The sequence below is a fragment of the Ustilaginoidea virens genome, chromosome 1 (genome assembly GCF_000687475.1).
Source record: "Ustilaginoidea virens chromosome 1, complete sequence".
In the NCBI taxonomy this organism is placed as follows: domain Eukaryota; kingdom Fungi; phylum Ascomycota; class Sordariomycetes; order Hypocreales; family Clavicipitaceae; genus Ustilaginoidea; species Ustilaginoidea virens.
Window position 1 is genome coordinate 6,464,818 of NC_057316.1, and position 26,984 is coordinate 6,491,801.

At 55.1% G+C, this 26,984-nt stretch overlaps 9 protein-coding genes across 9 annotated transcripts; 2 read left to right on the forward strand and 7 right to left on the reverse strand.

Moving 5' to 3' along the window:
- Positions 1-828: 828 nt before the first annotated feature.
- Positions 829-1,946, forward strand: UV8b_01475 (uncharacterized protein; the record flags this gene model as incomplete). The annotated part of the gene is made up of 4 exons (XM_043138973.1): positions 829-1,144; positions 1,213-1,403; positions 1,460-1,527; positions 1,607-1,946. 4 exons carry the CDS (start codon positions 829-831, stop codon positions 1,944-1,946), a joined length of 915 nt encoding a protein of 304 aa, XP_042994907.1.
- Positions 1,947-3,190: 1,244 nt separating this feature from the next.
- UV8b_01476 (uncharacterized protein) lies at positions 3,191-4,295 on the reverse strand (the record flags this gene model as incomplete). Its single annotated transcript, XM_043138974.1, has 2 exons — positions 3,191-3,842; positions 3,997-4,295. The coding sequence occupies 2 exons, from the start codon at positions 4,293-4,295 to the stop codon at positions 3,191-3,193; spliced, it is 951 nt and encodes a 316-aa protein (XP_042994908.1).
- A 2,362-nt stretch (positions 4,296-6,657) lies between these two features.
- On the reverse strand, positions 6,658-7,065 carry UV8b_01477 (uncharacterized protein; the record flags this gene model as incomplete). The annotated part of the gene is made up of 1 exon (XM_043138975.1): positions 6,658-7,065. The coding sequence occupies one exon, from the start codon at positions 7,063-7,065 to the stop codon at positions 6,658-6,660; it is 408 nt and encodes a 135-aa protein (XP_042994909.1).
- A 1,041-nt stretch (positions 7,066-8,106) lies between these two features.
- Positions 8,107-8,643, reverse strand: UV8b_01478 (uncharacterized protein; the record flags this gene model as incomplete). Its single annotated transcript, XM_043138976.1, has 1 exon — positions 8,107-8,643. The coding sequence occupies one exon, from the start codon at positions 8,641-8,643 to the stop codon at positions 8,107-8,109; it is 537 nt and encodes a 178-aa protein (XP_042994910.1).
- A 3,904-nt stretch (positions 8,644-12,547) lies between these two features.
- UV8b_01479 (uncharacterized protein) lies at positions 12,548-12,739 on the forward strand (the record flags this gene model as incomplete). Its single annotated transcript, XM_043138977.1, has 1 exon — positions 12,548-12,739. One exon carries the CDS (start codon positions 12,548-12,550, stop codon positions 12,737-12,739), a length of 192 nt encoding a protein of 63 aa, XP_042994911.1.
- Positions 12,740-18,190: 5,451 nt separating this feature from the next.
- Positions 18,191-18,482, reverse strand: UV8b_01480 (uncharacterized protein; the record flags this gene model as incomplete). Its single annotated transcript, XM_043138978.1, has 2 exons — positions 18,191-18,204; positions 18,266-18,482. 2 exons carry the CDS (start codon positions 18,480-18,482, stop codon positions 18,191-18,193), a joined length of 231 nt encoding a protein of 76 aa, XP_042994912.1.
- Positions 18,483-19,116: 634 nt separating this feature from the next.
- On the reverse strand, positions 19,117-20,490 carry UV8b_01481 (uncharacterized protein; the record flags this gene model as incomplete). Its single annotated transcript, XM_043138979.1, has 1 exon — positions 19,117-20,490. One exon carries the CDS (start codon positions 20,488-20,490, stop codon positions 19,117-19,119), a length of 1,374 nt encoding a protein of 457 aa, XP_042994913.1.
- Positions 20,491-21,238: 748 nt separating this feature from the next.
- On the reverse strand, positions 21,239-22,063 carry UV8b_01482 (uncharacterized protein; the record flags this gene model as incomplete). The annotated part of the gene is made up of 1 exon (XM_043138980.1): positions 21,239-22,063. One exon carries the CDS (start codon positions 22,061-22,063, stop codon positions 21,239-21,241), a length of 825 nt encoding a protein of 274 aa, XP_042994914.1.
- Positions 22,064-23,059: 996 nt separating this feature from the next.
- UV8b_01483 (uncharacterized protein) lies at positions 23,060-26,572 on the reverse strand (the record flags this gene model as incomplete). The annotated part of the gene is made up of 4 exons (XM_043138981.1): positions 23,060-24,271; positions 24,334-24,621; positions 24,718-26,466; positions 26,561-26,572. The coding sequence occupies 4 exons, from the start codon at positions 26,570-26,572 to the stop codon at positions 23,060-23,062; spliced, it is 3,261 nt and encodes a 1,086-aa protein (XP_042994915.1).
- Positions 26,573-26,984: the final 412 nt, after the last annotated feature.

The window sequence follows — 26,984 nt, forward strand, 5'->3', positions numbered from 1 at the left end:
CGGGCTCATGCAGGGGATCTTGGACAAGAAGGGCATAAACTTAGCACCAGTGAGCAGGTACGGAGACGGAAGTAGGTTTTATCGGAGGAGCCGGGCTAGCGGCCCGCGGGAAGCACCGAGTCGCGCCTGCTTACGGGCGTTGACTGGGTAAAAGGTACCTAGGTACGGAGTACATGCCTTATGGCGGAGGCCTTTGCTACGGGGCGCAGCAGCAGAGCCACCGGGCCAGAGACAGCACCGAAAAACGCCACAGTCGTCTTTGCGCGCCAAAAAAACAAGTTTCCATCAAGGGCGGCAACATGACCAGTATCTGGCATGACGTGCTTGGGCGGGCAGAGCGCGTCACACCGGGAAGTTTCTCTACGGAGTAGTCCGTACGCCTGCGGACTTCTTATCCAGATTCTCGCTCCGTAGATACCTGGGGCACCTCGCGGCATGGCCTCGGCAAGCTGGGTAAAGCGTTGGCCGAATGCAGCGCATCGCATCGCCTTCGAGCTGGTTGCAAGTTCCAGCCGTTAGCCCCGCAGCCCCAGGACACAGGATACAGATCTGCGCCACAAGAGAAGCACGCAGCCGAAACCAGCTGTGGCGCAGTTTCGGCCAGAACTTCTTCGCTTCAAGTCACAACTGAAGTGACGTGACGGCTTTTGCCAAAGATTTCGGCCATTCTCCATCCGCCAAACCCGTCTCTCGCTACCGAGTATTCATACCTTGCCTGTGGATTCAATTCGCAATCGAGGCCCCCCCCCACCATCGTCGCCGAGCGGTCCGCTCCCACCCCCTGATGCACCCGCCGTGCCCCTAAGCCGCCACGCATCGTCGTCACCCATGGTGCGCAAGCTCAGCAACGCGGTGCAGTCGCTCTCGAGGGCATGTCACTGGCTCGTGGCCACGCGGAGCCGCCGCCGATGGCTCGTCCGCGCGACACTCATAGCCTTCCTGCTGCCGCTGCTTCTTCAATGGGCTCTCGCGTACGTTCTCGGTAGCGACGCTCGCCTGCTCCCCGCCGAGCTCTTGCAAGCCAAGAATCTGCTGGTCGTGACGGCTCATCCCGACGACGAGTGTCTCTTCTTTTCGCCGAGCATTCTCGGCGTCTTGGACAGGAACAAGCACATGAGGGGGGGTCTGGTGGTCATGTCAACTGGTGGGCGGCCCGAGCAAGTCGCTCCCCCCGACGTTGGTTTCTGGGTGACTTACTTTTGCGAATCGCAGGCAACAACTACGGACTGGGGGAGACCAGGAAGAAGGAGCTGCTGGGCTCCTGCGAGGCGCTGGGCATTGACACGACTAGATGTGTTGCGCTGGACCATGCCGACCTGCAGGATAATCCCAGAGTTTGGTGGGACGAAGACAAGATTAAGCCCATCCTGAAGGAGTACGTTGAGAAATGGAGCATCGATGCCGTAAGTCGCTTGCCTCTCCCTGCATATCCCCCACGTGTTTTGGCTCACGCGTCTAGATCATCACCTTTGACGAGGGCGGCGTGTCAGGCCATATAAATCACCGGGCCGTCAGCTCGGCCGTCAAGTAAGCCAGCAGCCCCCATCTCCCCCCTCTGTGAATGATTCCGTAAACATGCGGCGGGAGAGCTGACAATGGAATCCAGCCAGTACGTGGCCGAAAACGAAAAGGCTCCGGCAGCTTACATGGTGGTGTCTGTTGCTCTCCCCAGAAAATACACCTTTCTGCTGGATCTCCCCCTCACAGCCATCTCTTTCCTGTGGAGGATAGCGGCAGCCATCTTCTTCCCGTCGGGCTCAGCAGACGCCAAGTACAGCACCAGGGCGCTGGTCGCAAACACATGGCATCGGTACGTGATGACCAGGAAGGCATTTGCCAGCCACGGCAGTCAATATACCTGGGACAGACACTTGTACATGATTATCAGTCGATATGTGTGGTTCAATGACCTGCAAAGGGTCGTCGTCAAGGGAACTGTGCGATGAAAACCAGCAGTCTGGATGACTAGTTTAGCGATTTACGTTGAGTAATAATGTCACTTGTATACCAACCACCCCCTGAACCCTGCCGCCAATGTCAGCGAGCTGTCAAGCGAAGTCTTTTTGGCCCCCAACGACCTGGAGCTTTCTTCTTGGCAAAGCCAGTGCTTGAAGCCCGTTTTCGAGCTGTGCCACCGGGCGCAGGACTGTTCAGTACGGTCGGTATGGGTGTGTCATGAAATTTCATCATGATGTCAACGTCTTGGCGTATCGTGCATCATCGTGAAAAAAGCGCGAGTACCTCCATGCCTGATTAACAAAACTTGTTTACACACATTTTTTGTACTTTGTCTCACCGTTCGTGATTCTATCACAAGGCTAGACTGGAAGAACATGTTCCATGGCCGGCATCTTGTTCAATTGCTCTATTCTCAGGTGCTTTGGGTATGCTGGGGCCATTGAAACACGCATCATGCCATGCCGCCTCTGAAGACAATGAGCCTGTTATCCTCTGGAAGATGACAACGAAGAAGTGTTGGGTTAGAAACCGGCGAACATGCTAGCGTTGTGAAACAAGCAGCCAAGGATCCTGTCCAAGTTCCGTCAACGTTGCAACGTGGCCATCTTCACCGTGGCGTGATTTGCATCTACAGTGGTCCTGCTTTGCCGATGCTGATTGTTCTTGCCAAGTCGTACCGGCGTCGTTGAAAGCGGCCTTTGATATTAAACACTGTACTGTGTCGTCAAACAGGACCAGACACTTGATGGAACTAATGGCTGGGTGAGGCGGCGTACAAATCGCTGAGGCATGTGCCCAATCCAGAGCCCGATAGACTCTCAGTATCCCTGTATTCACTTGTCATTCTGACGCAACGAGGGAACGGCGGTCACACCGGCGTCGACACTATCCCAGGGCATCCAGTTCGGCCCGACATGAACTCCTGGACAGCTTCAAACGACGAGGAATGACTATTCAAAAAAGGTTCGGGGAAATCTTGGCCAACTCTTGTGTCATCGGGGAGCGGAGCTTTGCCTGCGGCATCCAAAGCACCATCAAGCAGACAAGGAAGATGTAGCGCGAATATCGACGCTGCATTCCAGCTTTCCAGCCTGCAAAATATATTCAATGCCCTTCCGGCCGATATGGCGATGCATATAAACACATAACTTCGGGGGTTTTGTCGCGGAATTTATCTGGGCGAGTGGTCCAGCAAAACCGTCGCTGACAATGTCGTGACAGCACGCCGCTATTAGTAGGGGTTCCCAGACGGAGTCCCTCCACAGTCCCAATCTGCTTGGAATCTCCCCCATCCGCCGTGCTCCAGCTCGCTCGCCAAGTACATGGTGTAGACGACCATGTCGTAGCACCCATCCGGCGGCGTCTTGCCACCGCACACGTTACCACCAATGGCCACGTTCAGCAAGACGGTCATGTCCCTCATGGGCCGCGTCCCCGCCGGGACAGGCGCCTTCATCACCGGCCTGCCGTCAATGTACCAAATCAGCCTGCCCTGGCCTGCCCGGCCCCCGGGCTGCTGCCAGGCAAGGTCGTATCTCACGGGGCGGCAGTGCATGTCGGGGATCTTCGTCCCCAGCACGCGGTGCTTCTGGGGCTCGGTATGCCGGCCCCAGTGCAGACAGGTCCTGTTCTCGCGGTCGCCGTTCCAGGTCTCGGCAATGTCGATCTCCCCGTCGACGGGCCAGTTGAACGGCTCCTGGGGCAGGAGCCAAAAGGCGGGCCATATGCCGTCAGCGCAGGGAGACAAGACGACGGCTGTGAGGACGCCCTGGTCGCGCTCAAAGGTGCGCCTGCTCACGAGCCGAGCCGAGGTATACCGCTGCTCGGGGCACGCCGAGCTGCTGTTTACGAGCGCCCTGATGACCAGCTGTCCGTTGACGGTGCTGCCAGGGGGGAAAAAAAGTTAGCAGGTGACGCCCCCGTGTCGGTCGAACCACGTCCATTGTCATGTCATGGTGGATGGCAAAGGGTGGCAAAGGGTGGAAAAGGGGGAAAAAAATAAATAAAAAAAAAGAAACAAAGAAAAGAAAAGCTAACTGGAATGAGTTTTCGGCAGCAGCGGTGTAGTGCTCCAGCTCCTGGTTGCCCCAGCCGTCGGCGTTGCCGAGCTTCGCATTCCACTCCGCGTTGACGGGTGTGTCGGGATGGAATCTGGGAACCCAGTATGTGTGGAAGGTTGGGCTGGGTCCCGGAGGGCGGCAAGTGGCAATGAGAGACGGCGGCGGCGGCGGCGGCGGCGGTTGCTGCTGCTGGTGCTGCTGGTGCTCCTCGTCTCGAGGCTTGATCATGGCCTCGAGCTCGGACTTGAGGCTTTTCAGCGTGTTTTTCCAAGGCATTGTCCTCGTGCTGTCATGCGCCCCGGAGAAGACGTCGGCTTGTCCTATATATCATCTGCGGAATGCCCGCGTGCGCTTTACCTGCCTCCCCTCGATGATTGCAAAAGCAGGTTCTGGTGGTTTCAACATCTCGTTTTATGGACGCCGATTGCCTGAGATGTGAGGCTGCAGGGTAACTCGTGTGAATTGGGTGGCAACCGGTACATCGGAGACCTGAATCCCATCGTTATGCATCTTGGCAAGGGGCATGCGAATGTGTGCGAAGCGGCTAGACATCAACCGGCGTCTGCAAGAGGCTGTCGACGACATGACTAGGGATGGTGGATGGATGGTCATGATCATGGAAGGCCAGCCGACGTTTCTTCTGCTGATGGCAGCGATTGACGCAAGGGAACCAGCCCACACCAAAACCCCCCCGCGGACCAGTTGGCGTTCTTGCTTCAAAAAATGTCGAGTCGGCAAGCATCACGAGTCTAATCGAGTCTGGGAAAAAAAAGAAAAAAGTTCCATCCTACCGTGCCCCTGCTGGAGAGACGTGGCGTCGGCCTGGTGCGCTGGTCGAAGCACGACGCCGAGCCAAGCCGTCAACCTCATTTATTAATGGGGGTCAGCATCAGTACTTGGGGGCGTGGATTGCAACTTGGGCGATGGCGACCTGATGGTCACGATGCCAGAGCAAGACTCCAACGATGAATCCGTGCCGTTCGAGTCCCTGTTCAACTCATCACCAAGGCCAGTCAGGACGGAACGATGTTTCGAGGAAAAAGCACGTATTGCGCTGGGACAGTCCCCCGTGGACGATCTGAAATAGCACGAGCACTGCCACATTTCTCTCCGAGCTTGGCATGGCCACTGAAGGGTTGCAATGCCGGGTCCAACGGCAGCAGCAGCGCCTCTAGATGGGGCCCAACACCCTTTCCATGGTCAAAGAAAGAAGCAAGCTATATTCAGGATGGCAGTAGTATTCTGCAAGGGAGCCCCCCCCCCCCGAGTCTGGAATACATGACCTCGGGCAGCGTTTAATGGCGGAAGCCCACACGGTCAACCGGAATGCGTCATGATTTGGCGGGAAGCCCGCTACTCACGGGCATCTATACCTAAGCAGCAGATCTGATAGTTTCAAACTGGAACGGCTACCGCCTACGAGGTCAGCTCACAAAATTGTGTTAGGCCTTGGACGATATTCCATATCAAAGGGTCCCTAAAAGCACCACACGGACTGATGCAGGCCGTGAAGCTACCATCTTCTGCACCATTCCTGTACACAAATTGAATACCTGTGGATGTTTGGCTACGATTCTGTTTTTTTGGGATTGTAGTAAAGTCCACTTACTTACCAACGGGTAGCAGCCACAAGGAACGGAAAATGTGTTGAATTTGCTCTTGTTTATAAAGCAAGTGTATGTGGGAAACATGAATCGTCTCTTCACCAAGCTGTACTGACCACGCAGTTGGAGACATCACACGCGGCTCTCCACTCATCAATATCCAAAGAGAAAGGAAGCAGCGGCTCGAACTGAGATAGATGATCAAGGTCCTCGGCCGGATGGAGTAGCCGATAGTCCTTGGCATGAGCACAATACTGAAGCCACGCCCTTCCAAGAGCCCAGAGCCGGCTGACCGGTTGTCCGGTTGCCCTGCAGCTTTCAAACTAAAGCAAAAACAAGGAATAGCCGTCTCAAATAGAGGCCGAAGGGCAGGTAGTCACTAGTAATGGACCTTGTGGGCGATGAGCCAAGGTGTCCTTGAACGCAACAGTCCAACGGGCGCCACGCCTTGCCTGCGGTGGTTGTAGCTGCCACGCGAGACTACAGAATACAGGCGGATATGCCAAAGTACCCCAAAGGCCGGCAAGTTGAAACCAATTGCGCGCAAACATGGTAGCATAAGAAATGAAATAAAGATATTGGCTTTATAATGCGGTCGTGACGGATCCTACAGACGGGGTGTTGATGTCGGTGTTACTAGAGTGATGCGTATCATGCCTACATCGACTTGGAAATTGAACTCTTTTTTCCCCATCAACGTATATGTGTACTCCGTAGCACGGCTGCGAACGGAAGCAGTGCAGACATTGCGCCATATCCTGGCTCGGGGTGTGGAAAGCCTTCATAATCAACAGTAGCCTACCTTACTTATCGGCAATTGCAAGTGGCTGTGCCAAAGTACCAAGGCACCGAGTAGCAGGTCCAAATTTGCCGCCGCAATACAGTATAGCCTTTGATTCGAGACGGCTAGAAAAGCAAAGCCCGCAGCGTCTTGTCCCCCACGTCTCGCCCACATATCGGGCACTCCCGCACGACCGGACATGCCCAACAACTCCAAACCCGCCAGACCGGCCTGGCCTGACAGCCCTGCACCTCTAAGCCGGCCACATCCTCCCCACTTGAGCTTCAGGGCAACCCTCGTTGCAGGTGACCATGCGCGTGTACAGGAACCGGTCCGGCCCCTCCACAGCCGCCCGACTTGATCCCGCCCCGCACCCAGCGCAGCTGGTCTCGTCTGCCTCGTCGCCATCCTGATTCTGCTCTCGGTAGTACGCCTCGGCCCTTTCGTCACTGACGAGGGCGACGGCGAACAGGCGCTCCAGGGTATCCGGGTTGAAATGCTGGACGAGGACGATGCTGCCGGTCGGCTTGTTCACAATGGAGAAGGTGTCGTCTCCAAACTCCCTCTCGGCCTTTTCGAGAGCGTCGCGGCCGACGAGCACTTCGGGATGGGCTTGGAGGAAGGCATCGGTTTGGCGGTCACCGGAGGATGGCTGGGCCATGGCGAGGGCGAGAGATGTTGGGTGAGTAAATCGTTGACCGGCGGCGTTTCTGGGAGATTGTGTCAAGAAGCGAGAGCGAGGAAGCTTGGTGGCGGGGATGAAAGGAAAAAGCTTTGGCCCGGCGGAGAGGAGAGAAGGCGGCGGGGAGGAAGGGAAGGGAAAGCTCTCGCCCATGGGGCCGGATGGGAACTGCGAAGCGGAGCGGATATGGACATTCTGCCTGAGGAGCAAAAGGCCCGGCCATGGCCGCAGCTGATGGATGGCGGATGGCGGATGACGAGAGATTGGGAAATGCCACCAGAACAGACAGACAGACGGCAACTTGCACCATGGTTTCAACGTGGCGTCTTCAGAAGTGCCAGGTCAGCCTGCAGCAGCAGGTCACAGCGCCCCATGAACCGGTGACGCGTGGATGGTCGCATGGATGGCGATCACTTACAAGGGTAAGCGGTGCCGACGGCCCGTTCGGAAGTCCGCCGAGTTGCGTGCCGTGCGCCGCCGAACCCAAGTTGATGCGTCCTTTTGAATTTCCACCATGGGCAACGCCACTATGTTGAAGGAGAGGTGGCCAGTGTCATACTATTGTCGATGAGGTAAAAACGCTTCCGCCTTTTTCGCGGGTGGAATAAAAAAATCATCTTTTCCGTGCCTTTTTAAACATGCAGGGCTAGGCCGCTTCGCAAGACTGGACTTGAAGGTAGGGAGAAGCATCAACTTTGCGGCGTAGATTCGGACGTTATATCATGAATGCATGTTATTTGCAGTCAATGTTCCTATATCGTTTTTGCAATCTGCCCATCTTCCCAAGCGACGGCTGGCAACCACGGCAAAGTATATATAGAAAAAGGCAAATGCCAGACAGGACGGGGGTGAGCGAGCGTTGGAGACGGAACATCCATCCCGACGGTTTTGGAAAAAAAAAAAAAGAAAAAAAAAGAAAAAAAAGAAAAAAAAAAGGCAACATGGTACAAAACAGTACCGAGCACGGAGAGACCCCCCCCTCTCCGTCGATCCGACCTACACTCCGTCCAAACCGCTCTCTTAGACATTTCGAGGCTGGCAGCTCAGCTGGTGCCGGCAGTTCCCACCCACGTACCGGCAGGACGGGCATCGCCTCTGCGCCGTGCAGCTCGGGCTGCGGCTGCAGAACTGGCCACAGCGAGAGGCGCGCTCGAAGATGACGCGAGGCTCGTCGGCGGCCTCGGAGCGGCCGCACCTTTCGGCGGAGCTGCCGTAGCGCTTCATGACCTTGCCCTTGACGTCGCCGCCCTTGTTGTGCTTCTTGTAGTACTGCTCGGCCTTGGCGTCGTCGACCAGCGCAACGGCGTAGACGAGCTTGTGGGTGTCGGCGTCGTACTCCTGCACCATGACCACGTTGCCGGCGGGCTTGTTGACCACGCTGAAGGTGTTGGGGCCGGCGCTCGCCTCGGCCTCGGCGAGGGCTTCGCGGCCGACTTGGACGTGGGGGTTCTCGGCCAGGAACACCTCTGCTTCGGAGGCGGAGGCGGCCGCCGCCGCCGCGCCCAGGCCGATGAAGAGCGATGCCGCGACGAGGAGGGTTTTGCCGTCGACCTTCATTTTTTCTGCTTTTCTTTTCTTTTCTTTTTTTTTTGTGTGTGTCACAGCGCTTCTTGGGTAGAGGGATGTGTGATTTTGAAATTTTCTGGACGCCCCGAGTAGCTCTCTCGTCACGAAGTACTTGCAAAGTGATCCAAAGCTAGACACGAACGAAAGTTGCGAGTCAGATTCCCGATCATCATGTTTGGGACTTGGCCCCCCCGGCCGAGCAAAGCTTCTTATACTCGGCACGGTCCAGTTCCGCATCACATTGGCCAGGATGATCGCTTCCTCCCCCGGGGCCATGGATAGAGCGCCGCTGCCTCCCGAGCTTCTCCTTCGCTGCAGGCTGCTTCGGCAACCAGGTGTGCGAGCTTTGGTCAGCAAAGGGTCAGCCGACATTCTGACGACAGGGCTCGTTCCCACTTTCGGTTTATTTTTTTCTTCTTTTCCGCCATTGCAACCCCTTGCCCGGCCCACCGGAAGCAGCTTGGACAAAAAGACCCTGCTGTGTGGCACGACGTATGTATATAAGCAGCGCCGACAGTCCGGCAGTGTCTACGTTGAGGAGAAGAGGCGTCGTTCGGCAACCGCCAGGGCAAAAGCCGAGGGCAGAGGGCGCGGAAGGCGTGACGGAAGGGTCGGATCATCACTCCGCATCCTGGTGGCAGTGTATGCACCGACGCTCCGGGGGGGGGGGTTTGGAAGCCGGGGCTATGGAGGCGTCCCGAGCGGAGTGGCAGCGACTTGCCCTCGTTGGTTGCCATCTGATGCAATCGACTTCTGCCAGTCGGCCATACGCGGGGAGATGTGCGTGCCTTTGACGATACTCAAGTTGCCCTAACTCGATGGAGCAAAAAGGACTGCGTCCAACTAACCCGTCCCGAGCAATTCTTGGGTCCATCATCGGATTCTACGTCAGAATGTCCTCGTCGAGGGACGGTTTGCCCTCTGGGGGTTGGCTGAAGAAGTAGTTGCGCGTAATCATTGCAACGCACCAGTTTCATCTGTGATTACTACGATGTGGCACAAAATGCCATGGGAAGCTATCCTTTACAGAGAAAGGCAAGGGCACTCCCTCGCAGGCCTGTGCTGATCTGTAGGGTGAAGCGCATAAATGCACCAATTCATATCGCAGAAGCAAGACAGCTAGGCAGTCGCTTGGGTAAATGGCGCCAGAGCCTTCTCTAGCCACGGTCAGGAATTCTCAGTCGGTCAATCATGATTGCATAGTAGATGCTGTAGCACTCCTTCAAACTGTCGGATGATCCGACATCGAGACGACCGTGTTAGTGGGAGCCTTCGAGCCTTCCTTATCTAAATACCTGTGCCTTTAATTACCTTGGCACACATCGCCATATCACAGAGTCATTACGGACGCGCTGAATATAGCACACATGGACACAGCGCCGCTCCTATTAACAGCACCGCTGCTATCAATAGCACATAGATAGGGCTACATAGCCGCCCGCTAATAATAGCGCCTAGCGGCACATACCAACCGTCGTTTCAGGATAGCTAGCCGCGGCGGACTCGGCGGTAACAATAGCAAGCTTTCTTACATACGGACATTACAGCAGGAAAATATCTATCGCCCACATCTGTCGCAATTGGCGGCAGCAATACAATCGCGCTATCGGTCATAGCGGCTAATAGTGCTCCAAAGAGAATGCCTGACAGAAATAGGTCCTGAACACAGCCGCCACATAGCCGCGAATATCGCCGGATATAGCAATTGCCAGCGCCTACAACTGCAAGTCAGATGAATATTGCTGGAAGGCTAGGATATTCTAGCCGCCGAGGCCCCATGCAAATGCAATGTGGCACAATTACCACATAGGAAGATGGGAGGATAGGATGTTGTAAGGTAATCTATTTACCTACCTAGATAGCTTAGATACCGCAGCCAGCAGATGAAAATCAAAGACAATCATCCTCCCTGTGCCAAGTCACCTATTCTTTCCTTTTGATATTTATTTCCCACCGCTATTCGCAAGAGCATTCCCTGCGCAATATGTCTGTCCTGATAGCCCCAGCCCAATATATCGGCTGTTTCCAGCAGACCACAACAAGGCCACTTGCAACGGCCACCGCTGTATGGCAGCTTCTATTACCACTGCCGCGGCTATTTCGATGGATGTATTCGATGTTATATTCTTGCAAGATGTCGATCCATCTGGCCACTTTCCCATGAGTTTCCCCCAGGTTAGCCATCGAATCCAAAATCCCCTTGTGATCCGTATACACTTTAGTCGGGTAAGGGGGCCCTTCGATTAGCCACTTGACTTCTTTCAATCCTACCACAATAGCTAGCATTTCTTTTTCCGGCATGGTATAACGCGTCTCCGCGTTTCCCAACTTATGTGATAGCTACATTACGATTCACCTTTGACCAGTTCGAGTCATCCGTTGCCCTTCCAGGTTCGGTATCTTCTAGCTGGAACAAAACACCACCTGTACCCGTTTCCGAAGCGTCCGTCGCCAAATGGAATTGAGTCCCCGGCCGGGCTCCGAAAGTAGCATTCTCCTGAATTATCGCTGCCGCTGTCATGACCACTACGGCTGCTATTGCCGCCGCGCCTTACACCGTACAGCGGCTTCCACCATCACGGTGTTGACTCGCTTGGGGCGTTGTTAAGTTCGAATTGGAGTTTCAGTAACACTGACTCCTATTGGCGATGGTCTTCCAGATGATGGATATAAACTCGGAGATTGGATTCAACCCGTTGAATCATTCTTTCGGTCTGGCCATCGGCTTGCAGATAGTAGGTCATAGAGTAGAGTAGCCTAGTGCCGACCATCTTCTAAAATATTGACCACATGGCAGGTAGAAATACAAGAGGGATGCGCATTATTGAGCTGAAGAAGCGTCTTTGCAAGGTGCCAGCAAAAGTTGGTAGCTGAACTTGTCGACCATCACTAACATGGCGTCGTTGCCATTGGCTGACGCCGGTAGAGAAAGCAAGGCAGTGTTACTAGGCTCAGTTGATGTTATTGAATTGAGGGAACTTTAGTGCGTGTGTTGAGGACGGGGAGAGGTGGTGGTATTGTTCCGGCGGACCTCAAGTTTGCTGGGAAGGCGCTGGACCTGTGATAATATCACCAGAATCGAGGTAAGTTGGGGCCAAAACAGTGGTATACACCGTACGTTTCATTCTTTTTTTACCCCCCATCTTATCGTTAATATCCTTATTATTTGCATTTGAGGGTCCTGCAATTGATTGTCGTATGTTCCTCTTCGGTCGCATCTTTATCGCTGTGGTGTCTTCCTTGTCCCTCAACAGGATTCCCCCCCTTTATTGTAGTGTTGTCCCCAGCACTTCAAAAAAGAGAAAAATTCTTCCAGCAAAAGAAAAATAAGAATTATTTTCGTCAGACAAACTCATTCCTTTATTGCTGCAGCAATTTTATCGAAGCCCAACCTTATTGCGTCTGCGATGGTTCTAGCTGCCCTTATCATTATGTCGTCGTCCTTATTTATATGCTTCATTTTTTTCGCATCTCCCACCTTGTTATCAATATCTGCATCGTTCCCAGTTGATGGCCCTGCAATTGGATGTCGCAACCTTTTCTTTAGTTGTAAATTCCCCGTCGTAGTGTCCCCCTTTCTGTTCGGCTCTTTGGGAGGTCGAACAGGTCCACTCTATAATATTGAACTTTTTCAAGGACATCTGCATAGCATTCGATTGTGTTCGCTTTGTCCCACTACACTTGGTCAGGACGCTCTCCTTCCACAGAACTTTGGCTGTGAAAAATCGGAAAGATCGGAGCATTGTGTCGGGATCATAGGTTCTATTTGGTGACTTCATTCCAGTGATCAATTTGTTTTTTATTGAAATCTTTAGGAGTCGTTAATACGTAGAGAGGGTATTCAATAAAGGGTGACCGGTTTAACAGGATAGGAGCGAGTTTTTTTGCTCGGGGAATGCAGCGATATGGCATGAGAAGCTTTGGAAACTTGGCGGTCTTCGATGATTCTGCGTCATCCATCTCGATGGAGCTCTCGGCGAACTCGCATCAAAATGTCGGCAACCTGATGCCGACAGGGGGGGTTGTCTATGAATCCTTTGATGGTCCGCCGGAAGCAAGTCATGAACATTTGTCGCAGCAAAAATAATTTTCTGCGCGACAAATATGAGATCCTCCCCCTTGGGGGGCCCGTCTGCATCACGATCCGACTCTGCGTCGGGCGCCTCGTCTACTTCACGGGGCGAGTCATCAAGGCCACCCCATGACCCATTGTCGCTGTAGGAGCCGCCGTAGCCGGACCCCTCTGATTCATGTTCCTCAAGGAATTTCTTAGTCCTGGGCGCATTCGCAGCTCTCATCAGCGGTCAAGTATAGCCATTCTGTTCTCATTTTATCGAGTTATCTATTTTTTTTTGTCTGCCATCCGATCAGCAAGACAGGCGAATGCGGCAGCTATAATATGGTTAGAGTCCTATGGCGGGGCAGCGGACGACTGCCGAGATGACGACGCTTGGTTAGACGACATGTCTGAATGCTCTCGGGACTGTGAATGCTTCTGTTGGAGTCAGAGGGGACTACTGTGGAGGCGAGAAGGATTTCTCTGGAGCCTATCGCGCCGATAAATAGCATATTCGCCACTGTATATTAGGTACCTTATGCAGCTGCAATAGAGATATTCGACTTCTATTATAACCTCAGCAACCCAATCATCCGAGTTACCTTGTACCTAAAACTCGCCTCTCGCCCGCCTTTGCGCGCGGGCCCTGCTCTGGGACGAGCTTGGAGTGGGCATGGCAGAAAACGGGGAATACCCTGATGTGCTGCGGCCTGTGCGCGGAGTCGATGGGATGGGATGCGAGGACTGTTGAACCTGGGATGGCGACGACGCGGGCGCGTCTCACTTGGCCTGCGGCGTCGTGGGGGCCGCAGCAGGAGGTGGCCCGGAGGCTGCTCAAGGAGTCGCGGGTCCGCGAGATGACGACGGCGCGGGGCTGGGGCGTGACGGTTTGGCTTTGGTGGTCTTTTGGAATTTCTATATGGATAGGAACGAGTGCTCCTGACTAGGGAGGGATGATGGTTGTGGTGGATGCCTCATGACTAGTTAAATGGCCGGAGGGGGAGTTATGACAGTCTAACAAGGCAATATAAATATTCCCGCACTTGGCGAATGCAGCATGATCTTTAGTATTAATAGTGTCGATTTATTCGCGGCCTAGGCAGCTTCATTGAGCTTCCCAGTTTTCTAGTTCTTGATGTGCAAGTGGAAAAATCTGCAGCTGCGGAGCCTCCCAGCAGTGTTGTTCCAAGAATTCAAGGCCCCAGCGGGCACGAAATGCATATTGTATTGCCGGCCGACCATCGCTTTCTTTCTTGAGAATATTCTTTTCAGTAACACCCTCGGAGCTCTCAAGCCTCGCGTTAAAGTCATCATACCTCATAGGAATCGTACCAATAATTAAATCCGCTTAGTCCAGTCGGCGCAAGTAATAGGGAAGTTGCTGGTAATTTCTGCTGCAGTAAATAAGTTTATCCTAAGTCCATTCGATCTAATTCGGGTCCCAGTATACCCTCTGAACTTGATTGGAAGGTAAACTCGCAATTGCGAAGTGCGGTATCTTGATCTAGATAATTACCGATGAATTATTAGGGTCCCTTTTCTTTGCCCACAGGGCATATTTTTCTGCTATCTCTCGATCAGCAGCGAAATAAGATCCCGTTTGGAATAGGAAGAAATCGGATGGCGTGCGCGAAATAAGGCAATCTATGTTGATGCGACCGTTATCTAGTTGGTAGCGTATCCGATCCTGGGCGATTCCCTTAAATAGAGTCAGCTCACTAGGGGCGTTTTGTGCAGCTCGCCTGGCAGTATCCGAGAGCGCGGAATAAGATGACAGATCTCGAATGTCTTTCAAAAGACTCGAGGTACTGCGCTGCCTAGTAGTGGCGGTACTTTCCTAGTGGCCACTGCGTATACGTTGAAGTGCTTCTTCTCGTTCTCGTGAAGTAGCTTCAATCGCCTCAAGGCCCCTATAACGAACCTCGATAGTATCTCGCAGCCAATATAGACATGAGTTCGTTAAGCGGATATCTTTATACCTCGGCGTCATTATTATTTCTTGCAGTTCGTTGTTGATGCCGCATCGAGCCATATATTCAAACCAGCGGTTATTATTATCGCTATAAATATCGTAGGCTCGCACCCCAATATAACTAGTAAGGAACTCGATAAAAGTCATCGGGCCAAGAGGGTCGTTATTATTAGGCAGATCGATTTCACGATACGGAGGAGTTGGTAGCTAGTTCTCCCACTTCCTCTAAATTTTACCTGCTCTTTCGCTATTGAATCTGAGGTATTTTAGAGTGGCAAGCGAGATCCGGATTTCTGGAATAGTGGCGAAAGCAGCCTTAGAAGGTTGCAAAAGGGGGAGATATTTGTATTTTTTATCGCTGGAACGATTTATACGCCGCTTATGGACCTTGATAGTCCCATTAGGAGCAGGCGGGGTTGCTAGGCCAGTCTCAACGAGGTGTCTATAGTCTGTCAAGGCCAGGATGGACATTTTGGAGACAGACGACTCAGAGAAGTAAAGTGTGATGAGATGTAGAAGACGAGATGAAGAAGATCGGTATAGAATATGTTATGTAGATAATAGGTAGGTGTAAGGTATAGAAGATAGGCGTAGAAGACGAGGTACGGAGGATAGAGCGTAGAAGAAAGATATAGAAGATAATGCGTAGAGTATAAGGTCCAGAAGATGCAGTGTAGAGCAAGAAAGAAAAAATCAAAGATCAAATTGAAGGCGGGCGAGGTATTTATCATCTCAGCAGCCTACAGCTGGCGTGCGTTTGCCAGCTTCCCATTTTGACTTGTGAAAAAGCGAGCCAAAATAGGGTTTGGCAAGTGCTGTGTGAAGAGAAGCTTAACACGCAGTGGTCATGTAAGCCCGACGCTTCCTTGGCGCAGGTATCAAAGAAGTGGGATCGGTAGGCAAGATTAAACGCCATGCTCTTCAAGAAAGTGTGATCAAAGTAAACTGCCAGCCGAAGTTATCGACATCTTAGGCGCAGGGAAATCGGGGAGCCGGGGGCTAGTAGATGGTTAGTCCGCTTCCCTAGATGTCATGGCAGTGAAGAGAGAGAGGGGGGAAAAAGGCTTGATTCACCTCAGGTAGGACAGGCTGTACTCCGTACTCTGTAATGAATCCGTTAATGCTACGGTCGATAGCCTAGCGCCACCCGAGGGCGACGGTAGCCTTTCGATTGAAGAATTCGGCTGCATTGGTTCTGTGGCGGGAGCGACGCCTGTCGCCAATTGATTGGTCGACGATGGGGCCGATGGCTAGCCGGGCCGTGCGCTTCTCATTCCTGCAGTCGGTTGTCATCGCCTTTTTTCCGTGCTTCAGGCTGTGATCCTGTGATCGTCGTTGATTGACGGAGTATGGAGTACTGGAGACGCGATTTCCAGCTGTGTGTGGGGCCTAAACAACGATACAACATACATAGGCCCAGGCCCGCACGGCTCCTTCAAGCTAGCCGCGTCAAATCCAACAATAACCCCGTGCAACAACTACAAACTACAGTACACATCAATCTTCAACAAGCGGACCTTGGCGTTGGCAGAACATGTTGAAAGAAAACCGCCAGAACGTGGGATGACATCTTGGTAATGGTGTATTTAACAAGCTTCTTAAAAATTTTTATCCCAGAAAGATCCGATCTAGTTCGAACACCTAAATCGCCTTTCTTCTACATCACCAGAAGACGACGAAGTCCAGAGAAATACCACAAAATCATTGGAAGCGCATTCAGCACTCTTGCGAATATGCCGTAAGATTCAGGAGAATGCTACATTCGGAGCTTGGCCGGGCACACAATTCCATCTCGCGACAGATGCTTCAGCAATGGGAACAGGAGGGGTTCGGCTGTTGAACCATGTTTGATAGTGCATATAGACGAATTGGGACAGAATATTCCTTTGGAATATATAGCAATGTCACCAATATTGAGAAAGCGACCACATTGCCACCATGCCGCCCACCGCCGACGCTGGGTTCGCACTGGCTCAATTCTTGCTCGGCTCTAAGCTAATATTTCTATAGGAATTGAGGAATCAGAGCCTACGCACAATGACTCGCAATCCGACGCCATCCCGACTCCGCGTTCAAGTTCCCGCCAAAGCTCCCGTGCTAAACGGATATTTAGCCCTAGGGAAAGGGAGATCGCGGTGCGGCAGGCGAGAGAACTTCCACTCTGTCGACGCGATAATCATCTCTACGGAAACCACTCCCACTGATGCAATACCTCGCCAGTATACGGCGCATGCCTCTAATTCCTCCTTCAGTTGCGGTGTGGACCCCGCAACATACACAAGGTCTTGAAGAGCTGAGGAAATCGGTCTCTAATTGATGACGAAGGAACCGCATGGTGCTGGACTCTCGCTGGGTAAGCGAGCCGCGCGGCGATTGGTTCAGCATTGATGGTTGTACACCGTTTGCTGTACGCCATAGCAAAGAAAGAAGACGTGGCTTTCACCTACCGCCACCTTCAAGAAATTCAACTCAACCCGATGCCAGGCATACATGGAAAACGAGGCTAGCTGGAACGAGGGGACGAACCGGCCACTGCTCTAGCTGGCTCTTGACTACGCACATGGCAGAGGCGTTCGTGTCTGTAATATATAGGTTCTTAAGCGTAGATCTTGACCGGCAGCGTTTCTGATGGTCAACCTAGCATTTAGTGCATAGTGCATCGTCTACAAAGAGCTAAGCGATCCTGACTCTCTGCTTGCGAATGTCAAGTCCGACTACCTGCTCTGCCTCGATCCACTCGATTCGCGTCTGGCGAAAATGCTGCAAAATCATGAAGGTATCAGCTAGAAAGGCACAGCGCACATCAAAACTGAATGCCACTCGGAAACGCTCCATAGCAACGCTACGATGGCACTTAAGTAAGCCTCTTGATAACCTGGCTTGATAAGGGCGCCCGGCCTCCAGAGCGGGAACAGAAGGGACGACCTGTCATTACGTTTGGCAGCCGCGAATGGATCCTATCGCGTTTCAAACTCGTCAACAGGGCGAAATTCCGAGTCATCTTCAGTCTGTTGTCGTCTGTGCCATGGCTATAAAAGACCGAGGTGTCGCTGTGATTGCTGCACCCGAAGGGGTGATATTCAGGACGATATTGACCCGAAGAAATAAAGTTGCCTTTAAAAATCTTCTCGGAATAGGCCTCAACGCCATCCTGGCAAAGATTTTTGGGGTAAGGAAGTGCTTATGCACATTAAATACTAGAGAGTATGCTGTCTATGAACATACGCTTAACTATTTAAGGTCACCAAACATAGGAACTCGGATCAGATAGTCGCTAAAACGGGCCAGAAAGGGAGCGCTTGTGTCTAAAGCAGGGTTGCTGGGCTTGCGTCTCCGTCTCGGCACAGGCGGTAATCACCTCAACCAAGGCAACAAGCTGGCTGTCAATCTCCCGAATGCGTTTGCGCAGCCACACACGCATATCACAAACTGTCTGCTCGTTTCGGCCGCGACCTGTATGCAGTTTGCCAGCAGTGCCCTTGCCAATGATTTCGCCGAGCGGACGCTCATTAGCAGTATGACTCTAGATGGGCTGCATTAGCCACGATACAGAAAGTGGTCAAGTAGCGCCCGCACATCCTCACCGTTAGGCTTGATGACAAAGGCATCTGCCTCCCACTCTTTGAGAATATCGTGTAGGTCCCTCTCGATTTCGGCAAAGTCGTCTTTCGAAGTCATACCAGACTTTGCGTTGGCGCGGGCAAAGGCGATACTTCCGAGAATACCTTCCTTGTATAGGGGCGAGTCGTAGGAAATGCTCGCATTGTATTGATGCATGAGGGGACCCATGCCGCCTGCCATCTGTGAGGTTGACTTGTAGACGAATATACCTTACTAGCAGCCTTTAGCATTAGAAGGTCAGCGTTTAGCATTTGTATCTGCATCAGTGGGAATAGTGCACAAGGAACATACATACGATTAGCAGGATTTACACAGAAGTGACTAGGGAGAAAAAGGAAATCATGTTCGACGGAAAAGAACCCCAGGTATTGAGATGTAGCAGGAAGGGTTTCCATCTAACCAGGGAAAAAAATAGCATAGCTTTCCTCCAATTACTGAGCGAGCGTCTTAGTGACCAGTTGGCTCAAGCCAGCCATCAAGGGCAATCAGTTAGGATAGTCCTCTAGCACCGTGCCATCAAGCCTGGCTACACTCCAGGCAGTAGGACGTCCTCATTTCCGCTTTCAGTTGTGCTATCCAAGCTGGTTATACTAGACGACTGCATCGAAGGCCTTATCCGGTACTGTCTGTACGAAAACGCGCGGTAATTTGGCCTGCATGCCTCTACGATACTCCGGCATACCTCGGAAACTCTTACTTTCGCCGGGGTCTCCTTCAATTTCCCGGTAAGATACGGAGTGAGCATGATCAAACACATCAACATACCCAAACTGGTAAATAGCAATGTAACAATCTTAACTCGGGCAAATGCCTTCTAATCATACCCGGGCAACTCATTATCGCTCTCCCACATGGAGCCCGGCCACCCTGCGTAGGTGTTCCTTCGGCCGTGGTCTTGCCCCCGCGCAAAAGAAACTTCAGCCTCGAGCTGTGGTACTGCGCTGCGTTGTAAAGGATGAAATGCCTCGACGCCAATCTGCAGCGGCACTGCCAAAGACAAGGTTGTAAAAGTCTGGCCCACGGAAATCGCCAAGTCGAGCGTATAAGCACGAGAGATGTGGCACGAGTGGAAAGTAGGTAGGTAAACGACCCTGCTGTCCTCTGGAAGCGAGAACCGGACATCAATTTCCGAGACCAGACGTTTGGGGTTCCCGACTCCTTCGGGGCAGGTCGCCGCGCTGGCACGTCTCTCTGGTGGCACTGTGGAGGGGAACATGAACTCTTCCCAGGAGGCATGGTATGCTTCTTCCTTCCAGTCGATGCAGTCGGCCATGGCCAGGGTGAATAGTTTATTCGACGTGGTGTACTGGTAGGGGCACGGGAGTTCACAGGCGCTGCAGTTGCCGAGGTTGGGGAGCCGAGTCATGGACGAAATGTCAAAGTAGGTGTGCGTCACAAGCTTGCCGGATATGGCGTTGATCTTGGGCGGTAGAACATGGCTGCCGGAGGATTCAAACGCGAGCTTGATGCGGCACAAGGTCCCTCCTGCGGCGTGCCCATCCGGAGAGAGCATGAGCGCCTTGGGTTGGGCCGTGGTGGCGGTGAGTCTGCCCAACTTGCTTGCGACAAAGTTCTTCCTGATGGTCTTGCTTTTCGATAGAGCATACCGATCATCGAGCGGAGAAATTTCCAGCGGAGGGTCTTCCGAAAACGCCGGGAGGACCCTGATCATGTGAGACCCCTCAACCACCCTGGTCTGCAGATGTTCCAGCAACGACTGCTTGGTGGCGAGCACCGAGACGGCGTACCTGACCTGCGTCATCTGAGGCGACTGGTCGTGGCCGTCCCAAAAGCCCATTGTGGGCGGCAGTCGTAGATGCTGCTCGCGAACCACGGGCGAGGCGCACTTATGCCGGCACGCCCCCATGGCGAGATGAGACGGCACGATGAAGCGAAACGGGAACGAGTATTCCCGCCCGGCAAGAAACGTCCTGTTGGGGGGGAAGTCGCGGCGTAGGTTGGGCATGACGAGCTTCATAAACGTCGCGGCGACGGCTCCGGATTCATGGTGGAGGAAGTTTTGGGTCGTGCTGATCCCGACGAGGCATATCTCGAGGTCGTCGAACTTGATGTCGCGCAGGGCGCAGAGACTGACCTGGCCGGTAACTGCCGAGCCTGACGTGTACACTTTTGCGGCAAAGTGCTGGTGCAGGTCGAAGCGCAAATGGTACAAGTCGTGCCGGGGCATGCTGGCGACGCCTCTTGGCGCGACTTTTTACCTGGAGGTGGCCAAGCACGACGATTCGTGTCAGCAATGTGCGTGGCGTGATGGAGGACAGACCAGCAGTTCTCCTGAGACGGTGGTCATGGCAGCAAAAGACGGCATGACCGAGGTGTATGGCGCTGCTGTACGGAATATGCTGATCCGGGGGATAGAAAGCTGTGTCACGTTGTGAGAGAGGGGTCAGAACTACAACGAGGACTGAAGTAGTGAAAGGGGCTTTGAGTTCGGCAAGACTTGCAGTCTGCCAACATGAACATGTCGTCGTCGTTTCGCGAGGCGGACAAGACACGACACCATGTCAAGCCGCACTGGAGAGAAGAAGGCGCCAATCCAGCACACCATTAGTAGCAAGATGTCGGTGCCAAGTCTCGATAGTGGCATAGCCTTTGGCTTGGCTTGGCCTTGGCCTGGCTGGATGCCATTGGCTGAGTAACCATTGGCTGGATCACCATTGGCTGGATCATCATTGGCTGGATCACCATTGGCTGGTTGGCTCATGATCAGATGACTTGTCCAAGCCGTGGGCTTGCCATGTCATGTCATGCAATTTGCCAAGTCGGCTTGTCCTTGAACGTAAAGAGAGTACGGATACGGAGCACAAACACAGCTTGGTCCATGACTTTTTCTTCATTCGGCTTCACGTGTTGCCTCGTCACAAAACCAACCATGTGGCTACAACCGTGTGGCTACAACCGTGTGGCTATTTTCTTTCTCACTTCCTGCACACGACTTCACCACTTGGCACCGCAAACCACGCGTCTTGCTCCTCCCCCCACCGTCGCCACGCCCCCGACGCGTCCTCGATCTGTGCCCGTGTTGCCGTCCCAGTCTCAATGGCAGACTCGGCAAACCCCGACGCCATCGTTCGTTCCGACCACAGGCCGCTCCACCAGTCGATTTCCTCCCTTGTGCTGTAGCACCACGAGCTTACGCTGCAGCTAATGCCGCCGGGCGAGAACCCCGCCTTCTTGGCCCAAGCATGCACCATCCTGCCCGCGTCGGGCTCGCCCCCGTTTGCCCTCGCGACCCGTCGATATAGAAGCTGCCACTGCGCCATTCCCGCCACCTCGGGGTACCAGGCGAAGGACCCAAAGTCCGCCTCGCGAGCGGCAACAATGCCGCCCGGCTTGGCCACCCGGCGCATTTCCCGCAGAATGCCCACGGGGTCTTTGACGTGCTGGAGAAGCTGGTGGCAGAGGACAATGTCGAACGTGTCTTGGGCATAGCTCAGCGCGTTCGCGTCGCCTTGCACAAAGTCGACGTTGGGGACGCCTTGTTCGTCGGCCAGCGCGCGGGCCTGCTCCAGCACCTTTGGCTCGCGCTCGAGGCCGGTAACGTGGCCCTGCGGGACAAGTCTGGCCAGGTCTACTGTTATGGTGCCCGGCCCGCAGCCAATGTCGAGGATTTTCATGTGCGGCTGGATATGGGGGATGAGGTAGGCGGCCGAATTGAGGGCATTGCGCCACGTGTGGGAGCGGAGCACGGAGGCATGGTGGCCGTGGGTATATGTTGCGGCTTCGATCTTTCGGCTCGTCATGTCTTGGGTATTGATGCTGGGTGTTGGTTCCGGGGATGAAACAGGTCGGCTTATTTAAAGGCGCTGCGGCGGCGACAAACCCCGATCTCGGCGCGGGACGACGGATTCGCAGGGCCAAGTGTGGGGTACTTGTGCTTGTGTACGGAGTACCTAGATAGGTACTTGAGCTTTGCCCCACTCGCGCGGCCAGCTGCCAAGGGTAGGCGGCCAGCTGCTTGATCATGTTGCTGTGCGTACAGAGTACATCGTTTGGTCACAAGTGCGAGACAAAGTGCTCCTCATCACACAAGACTGGATCCGCCTGCTTGGAGCTTGACGATGACGAGATTCCGGCCGCATTTCCCCGAGCTTGTAAGACGTCCGCGGAAAAAAAAAAAAAAACACGAAGAGCAGGGCTATATGCTGCTGGACTGCGTATTGCGCCACCTGACTTGAATTTATGATTTCCGTTGACATCGAACCGGACCTTTTAGGGCTTATCCGCAGCTTCTTGTCTGTCGGATCCATCTGGTAGATTCGAGATGGACAAAACCTGGCCAGTCATTACGCCCCCACCGCATCTCCAATCCCCAGCACGCCGCACCGCGTATCGAGAGGTTTTTCATCTAGCCACATCCAAGAAGTGTCAGCTATGGACTCGCATGCTTTTGAAGTGAATGCGGTATGAAATGCTATTCTACTTGCTAATGCTGCCGACGTCGATGCCGTCATTCTCTTTTCAATATCGGTGCTGCCGTGTCTTACTAGCCGACAAATCAGCCGCTGAAGTATTATTGTTTGTCAATTGGTACGACTCGGATTAATTTGAAACATCGCAAATACTTGTATTACCAGTGCCAGCAAGCTCACTATCGCAATGACTCACTCTCCTTGACACCCAGTAGACGGTAGACCAACTTCCGCCGCCGGAAGGTACCATGGGCTTGTGTCATATTGAACGCTGCACAGACCTGTATACGGCCTTGCGACGCGACTTTTAATCTCCAACTTGTTATATTAATGTCTATGACTATCACTTCTGGGCATCAGCATCATCTTTTCTCTCCATGTTAAGCTCCTCCCCAAATTGCCCCTGTTCTTCTTCTCATCAGCCTGTTTCTGCTCCTCACTAATAATCGCCCACTCAGACACGGTCGCACCGGTGCCATTCTTAAACTCCACGTCCACCTCGCCGAGAGCCTGGTTGCCCAGGACAAGCAACGTAGCGTACCGTGCCGCGGGGACAGCCTCACTAAGCGTCACGTTGGTCGTGTTACCCAAGGGGATGGCAATGGCATCCAAGCGTGCGGCCTTTGCGTCATACGGCAGCGATAGCTCGACATTCGTCAACCGCAGCACGACGGTGTAATCGGGGTGTTTACTCGCCGACGCCGCCGTGTCCAGGTCCGCAAAGTCGGAGCCGTCCAAAGTGCAGTTGTGGAAGATGACGGTGGCGTTGACGGGCGGCGCCTGCGCCCAGTTGAAGCGGAAGCCTGACACGGGCTTCCCGACGTCCGCCGTGGCGAGCGCGACGGTCAGACTGCTCAGATTGCTGGCGAACTGCGGCTGCCACTTGGTGGACGTGGCGCCGTCGTTGGCCGCCATGGGGAACTGGCCTGGGCGGTGGGCGTCGGGAGAACTGGCCGGCTTGCACTGCGCGAGGTCGCCGGGGACGGTGTTTATGCGGCCAATGTCCCGGTTGGGCACGACGACGGCGCCGCTGACGGGGAGCTCGTAGGTGGCGCCGTCTTGGGGGCCGGCGTCGATGGTGATGGGCGTGTTGGCGAACCGCTGATCGGCTGTGTCGAGGGGTTCGACATGCTCGGCGCGCTGGACGGTGGTGTGGGACGCATTCGACCACGCCTGCAGCGGCCAGCCGCGCCAGTAAAAGGTCCGGTACCGTATGTAGGACAGCTGAGGCGGGAGGTTGGGGTTGATGTGTATGACGTCGTCGGGGAGCAGCCGCAAGCCGAGGTAGCCAAAGATGTTGACTTGGTTGGCGCCGCCGTGGCCCGTGAGGAACGGGTACGCCGGGTGGGTGCCGCCGTTGACGGTGGCGTTGTCGATGATTTGCTCCGACATCTGGTAGAAGGGCGCTCTGACGTATGGCTGGTAGGCGTACTGCGCGTAGGTGTATGCCGGGCAGCCCGAAGGCGAGACGTCGTTGGCAACGATGGAGAAGAAGGCCCAGGTCATGGCAGGGCCGTCGGGAGACTGCTTGTTGGCGTACTGCAGAATCGAGTCAGCAACGGTGGATGGGGGCGTGGGGGGACGGATAAGGAGGCCCGCACATAGTCCAGGTCGTTCAACGAGTCTTGCCGGCTGTAGTTGGTCGAGAAGGACAGGGGAAACGTGTTCAGGATGACATCAGCCTGCTTCACCACCGCGCTCCCGTTCATGGTGGTGAACTCGAGCGTGGCGCCGTTTTCCCGCAGAACAAGCACGTTTTTCGCCATGGCATCCCACGTCGAGTTCTTAGCCAGCCCAAACCGGCCGCGGAAGGCATTCGCCGTCAGCAGCGTCTCGGCGATGAGAGGCATGGTGAAGCCGCCGGCATCGACGTGGTTGGCATACTCGTCCTAGGGCAAAGTCAGAGCTCATCAGGGCGGACTTGTCCTTTACCCCCCCGGGTGGGGAGGGGGGGTGGGTGAGGTCCCAAGGGGCCGTAATCATACCGGATCAGTCATGTTGGTCACCGTCCAGCTAGACCCGTTGGGGGCCAGCAGCTCCGCGTACATTGTCGCGATGGAGTCGTAGATCGGGAGCAGGTGGTCCCTGAAGGTGCGCGAATCCCCGGTCGTGACCCACTGGTTGACAAGAGAGATGCCGATGTCTCCGTTCAGATGGTACTGGTAGTCCCAGCATGGCCCCGTTGCGGTGCAGTTGCCGTACCGGCCGCTCGTCCAAGGATAAATGGCGGAATTGGCCGAGAAGACGGTCCTGTTCCGGGAGCTCGTGTAGCTTGTTTGCGCGTTGGCCCTGGCCTGCCGGTGCAGCTTGGCTCGGTAGTTGGTGATTCTTTGGGCAGACTGAGGGTGCGACGCCGCCAGACCGGGCTGCATGAAGAGGTCCGCATCCCAAAAGATGAGGCCCGCGTAGGAATCCGAGGTGAGGCCCCCCACAGAGATGCTGTCGGCGTTGACGGGGGCGCCCTGGACCTGCCTCTGGGCGTTGGGCCCCACGGTGGTCTGCAGCAGGTAGTACGTGTTTGCGACGGCCATGATGGCCGAGTCGACAACGTAGCGGTCGCGGGGGAGGGCGCCGCTGGCGGGGTCGGCGAAGCTGTCGACGGAGCGCGAGGGCATGACGGCCGCCCACTCCTCGACGTGCGACCTGAGCGACCGGTGGAAGCCGCGGGACTGCGCGGCGGCGGCCGCCTTTCTGGCCGCGTCCTGCGGGTCGGCAAAGGCGTCGCCCGAGGCCACGCCGACGTACTTGGTGACGCGGACGGCCTCGCCCCGCGGGAGCCGCACGCGGACGGCCTGCGCGACGGACGACGCGTTCGAGCCGACGTACGGCTTGCCCGTCACCAGCGTCCTGCTGGACCAGTCGACGTGCTCGGAGGAGCCCGTCATGTTGGCGTAGACGTAGGCGGTGACGTTGGCCACGCCCGCCGGCCTCACGGCCGAGTAGATGGCGCCACGGTGCTCGCCCGACGCCGCAAAGTCGGTGCGGACGGCGGCGCGGCCGTCGAGGACGTTGACCACGGTCGCGCTGGCGTCGGCGGACGCGACGACCTCGAGCTGCACCACGGCCTGGTTCACGTGCAGCTTGTGCGCGAACAAGAGGTAGCGGACGCGGTAGCTGGCGGCCCCGGCGGCGGCCGGCGCCCACGTGTACGACCAGGTCAGCACGCCGGCCTGGAAGTCGTACGCCGAGCGGAAGTCGCGCACGGCGGCGTCGTCGGCGGTCGCGTCGAGGTACGCCCCGTCGCCGAGGTCGATGACGAGGCCGCTCCAGTGCGGGATGCCGCTGATGACGCTCTCGTAGCCGTACTGCAGCAGCCAGGGGAAGTTGGTGCCGTTGGTGCCGGGCTGCGCGTCCCAGAAGCCCGCCACCGTGGCAAAGGACTGGCGCCGCGAGAACAGCGGCCACCCGCTACTCACGTCGCCGCCGCGCGCCTCGCTGTCGGCCTCGAAGAAGGGGCCGACGCTGGCGACGTTGATGCCGAAGTAGCCGTTGGCCACGGAGCCCCGGGACTGGAAGCGGCCCTGCTGGAGGGCGGTGGTGCTGAGCACCCAGTTGTCGTTGTCCCAGGTGACGCCGGGGAAGTCGGTCTTGTAAACGGAGCTGCTGCTGCTGCTGTTGCTGTTGCTGCCGCCGCCGCCGTGTCTTGCCAGGCACTTGGCTACCCGGTGTCTGTCGCCGCCGTCCCGGGCGCCGACAGTGCCGTGGAGTACCGACAGGGCTGCCGAGACAAGTAGCTGCGATGGCGGTCAGCAAGCTGGGGGGGTTGAACAACTGCTGTGCAAGATTGGGCTGGAAGGGGGGCGCCGGAGGGGGGGGGTAGCTTCTTACTTTGCGGTGCATGCTTTTGCCGACAGCATCGGGCTCGCCGTACTGGTGGGCGACTTGCAGGAGGTGCTCGGGCTGCGCTCCTTATACATCCCCCAGCTGGCGGCACAGGCGCAGGGTTGCACGAGAACCTTGCTTATGCCATGCAGGGCGGTTACCCCGTTTGGGTCTCGGTCCCTTGTGAGATCGGGGAATCATGGCCCGCCTATCGAGGAGGGCTGACATCTGGACATGAAGTAGCGCCCAGACTTGAACCCCCTCGCGCGGAGCATCTCGCTGGTGGCGTTTGTGCAGCCTTTTTTTTTTTTTTTTTCTATTTCACCAAGAACAGTTAGAAACCACGTAGGCAAAAGAAAGTCGATTCCATCGGTGGAAAAGCAGAAACCGCTGCGTACTAGCCACTTTTGCGCACCTTGCATCATCCCGC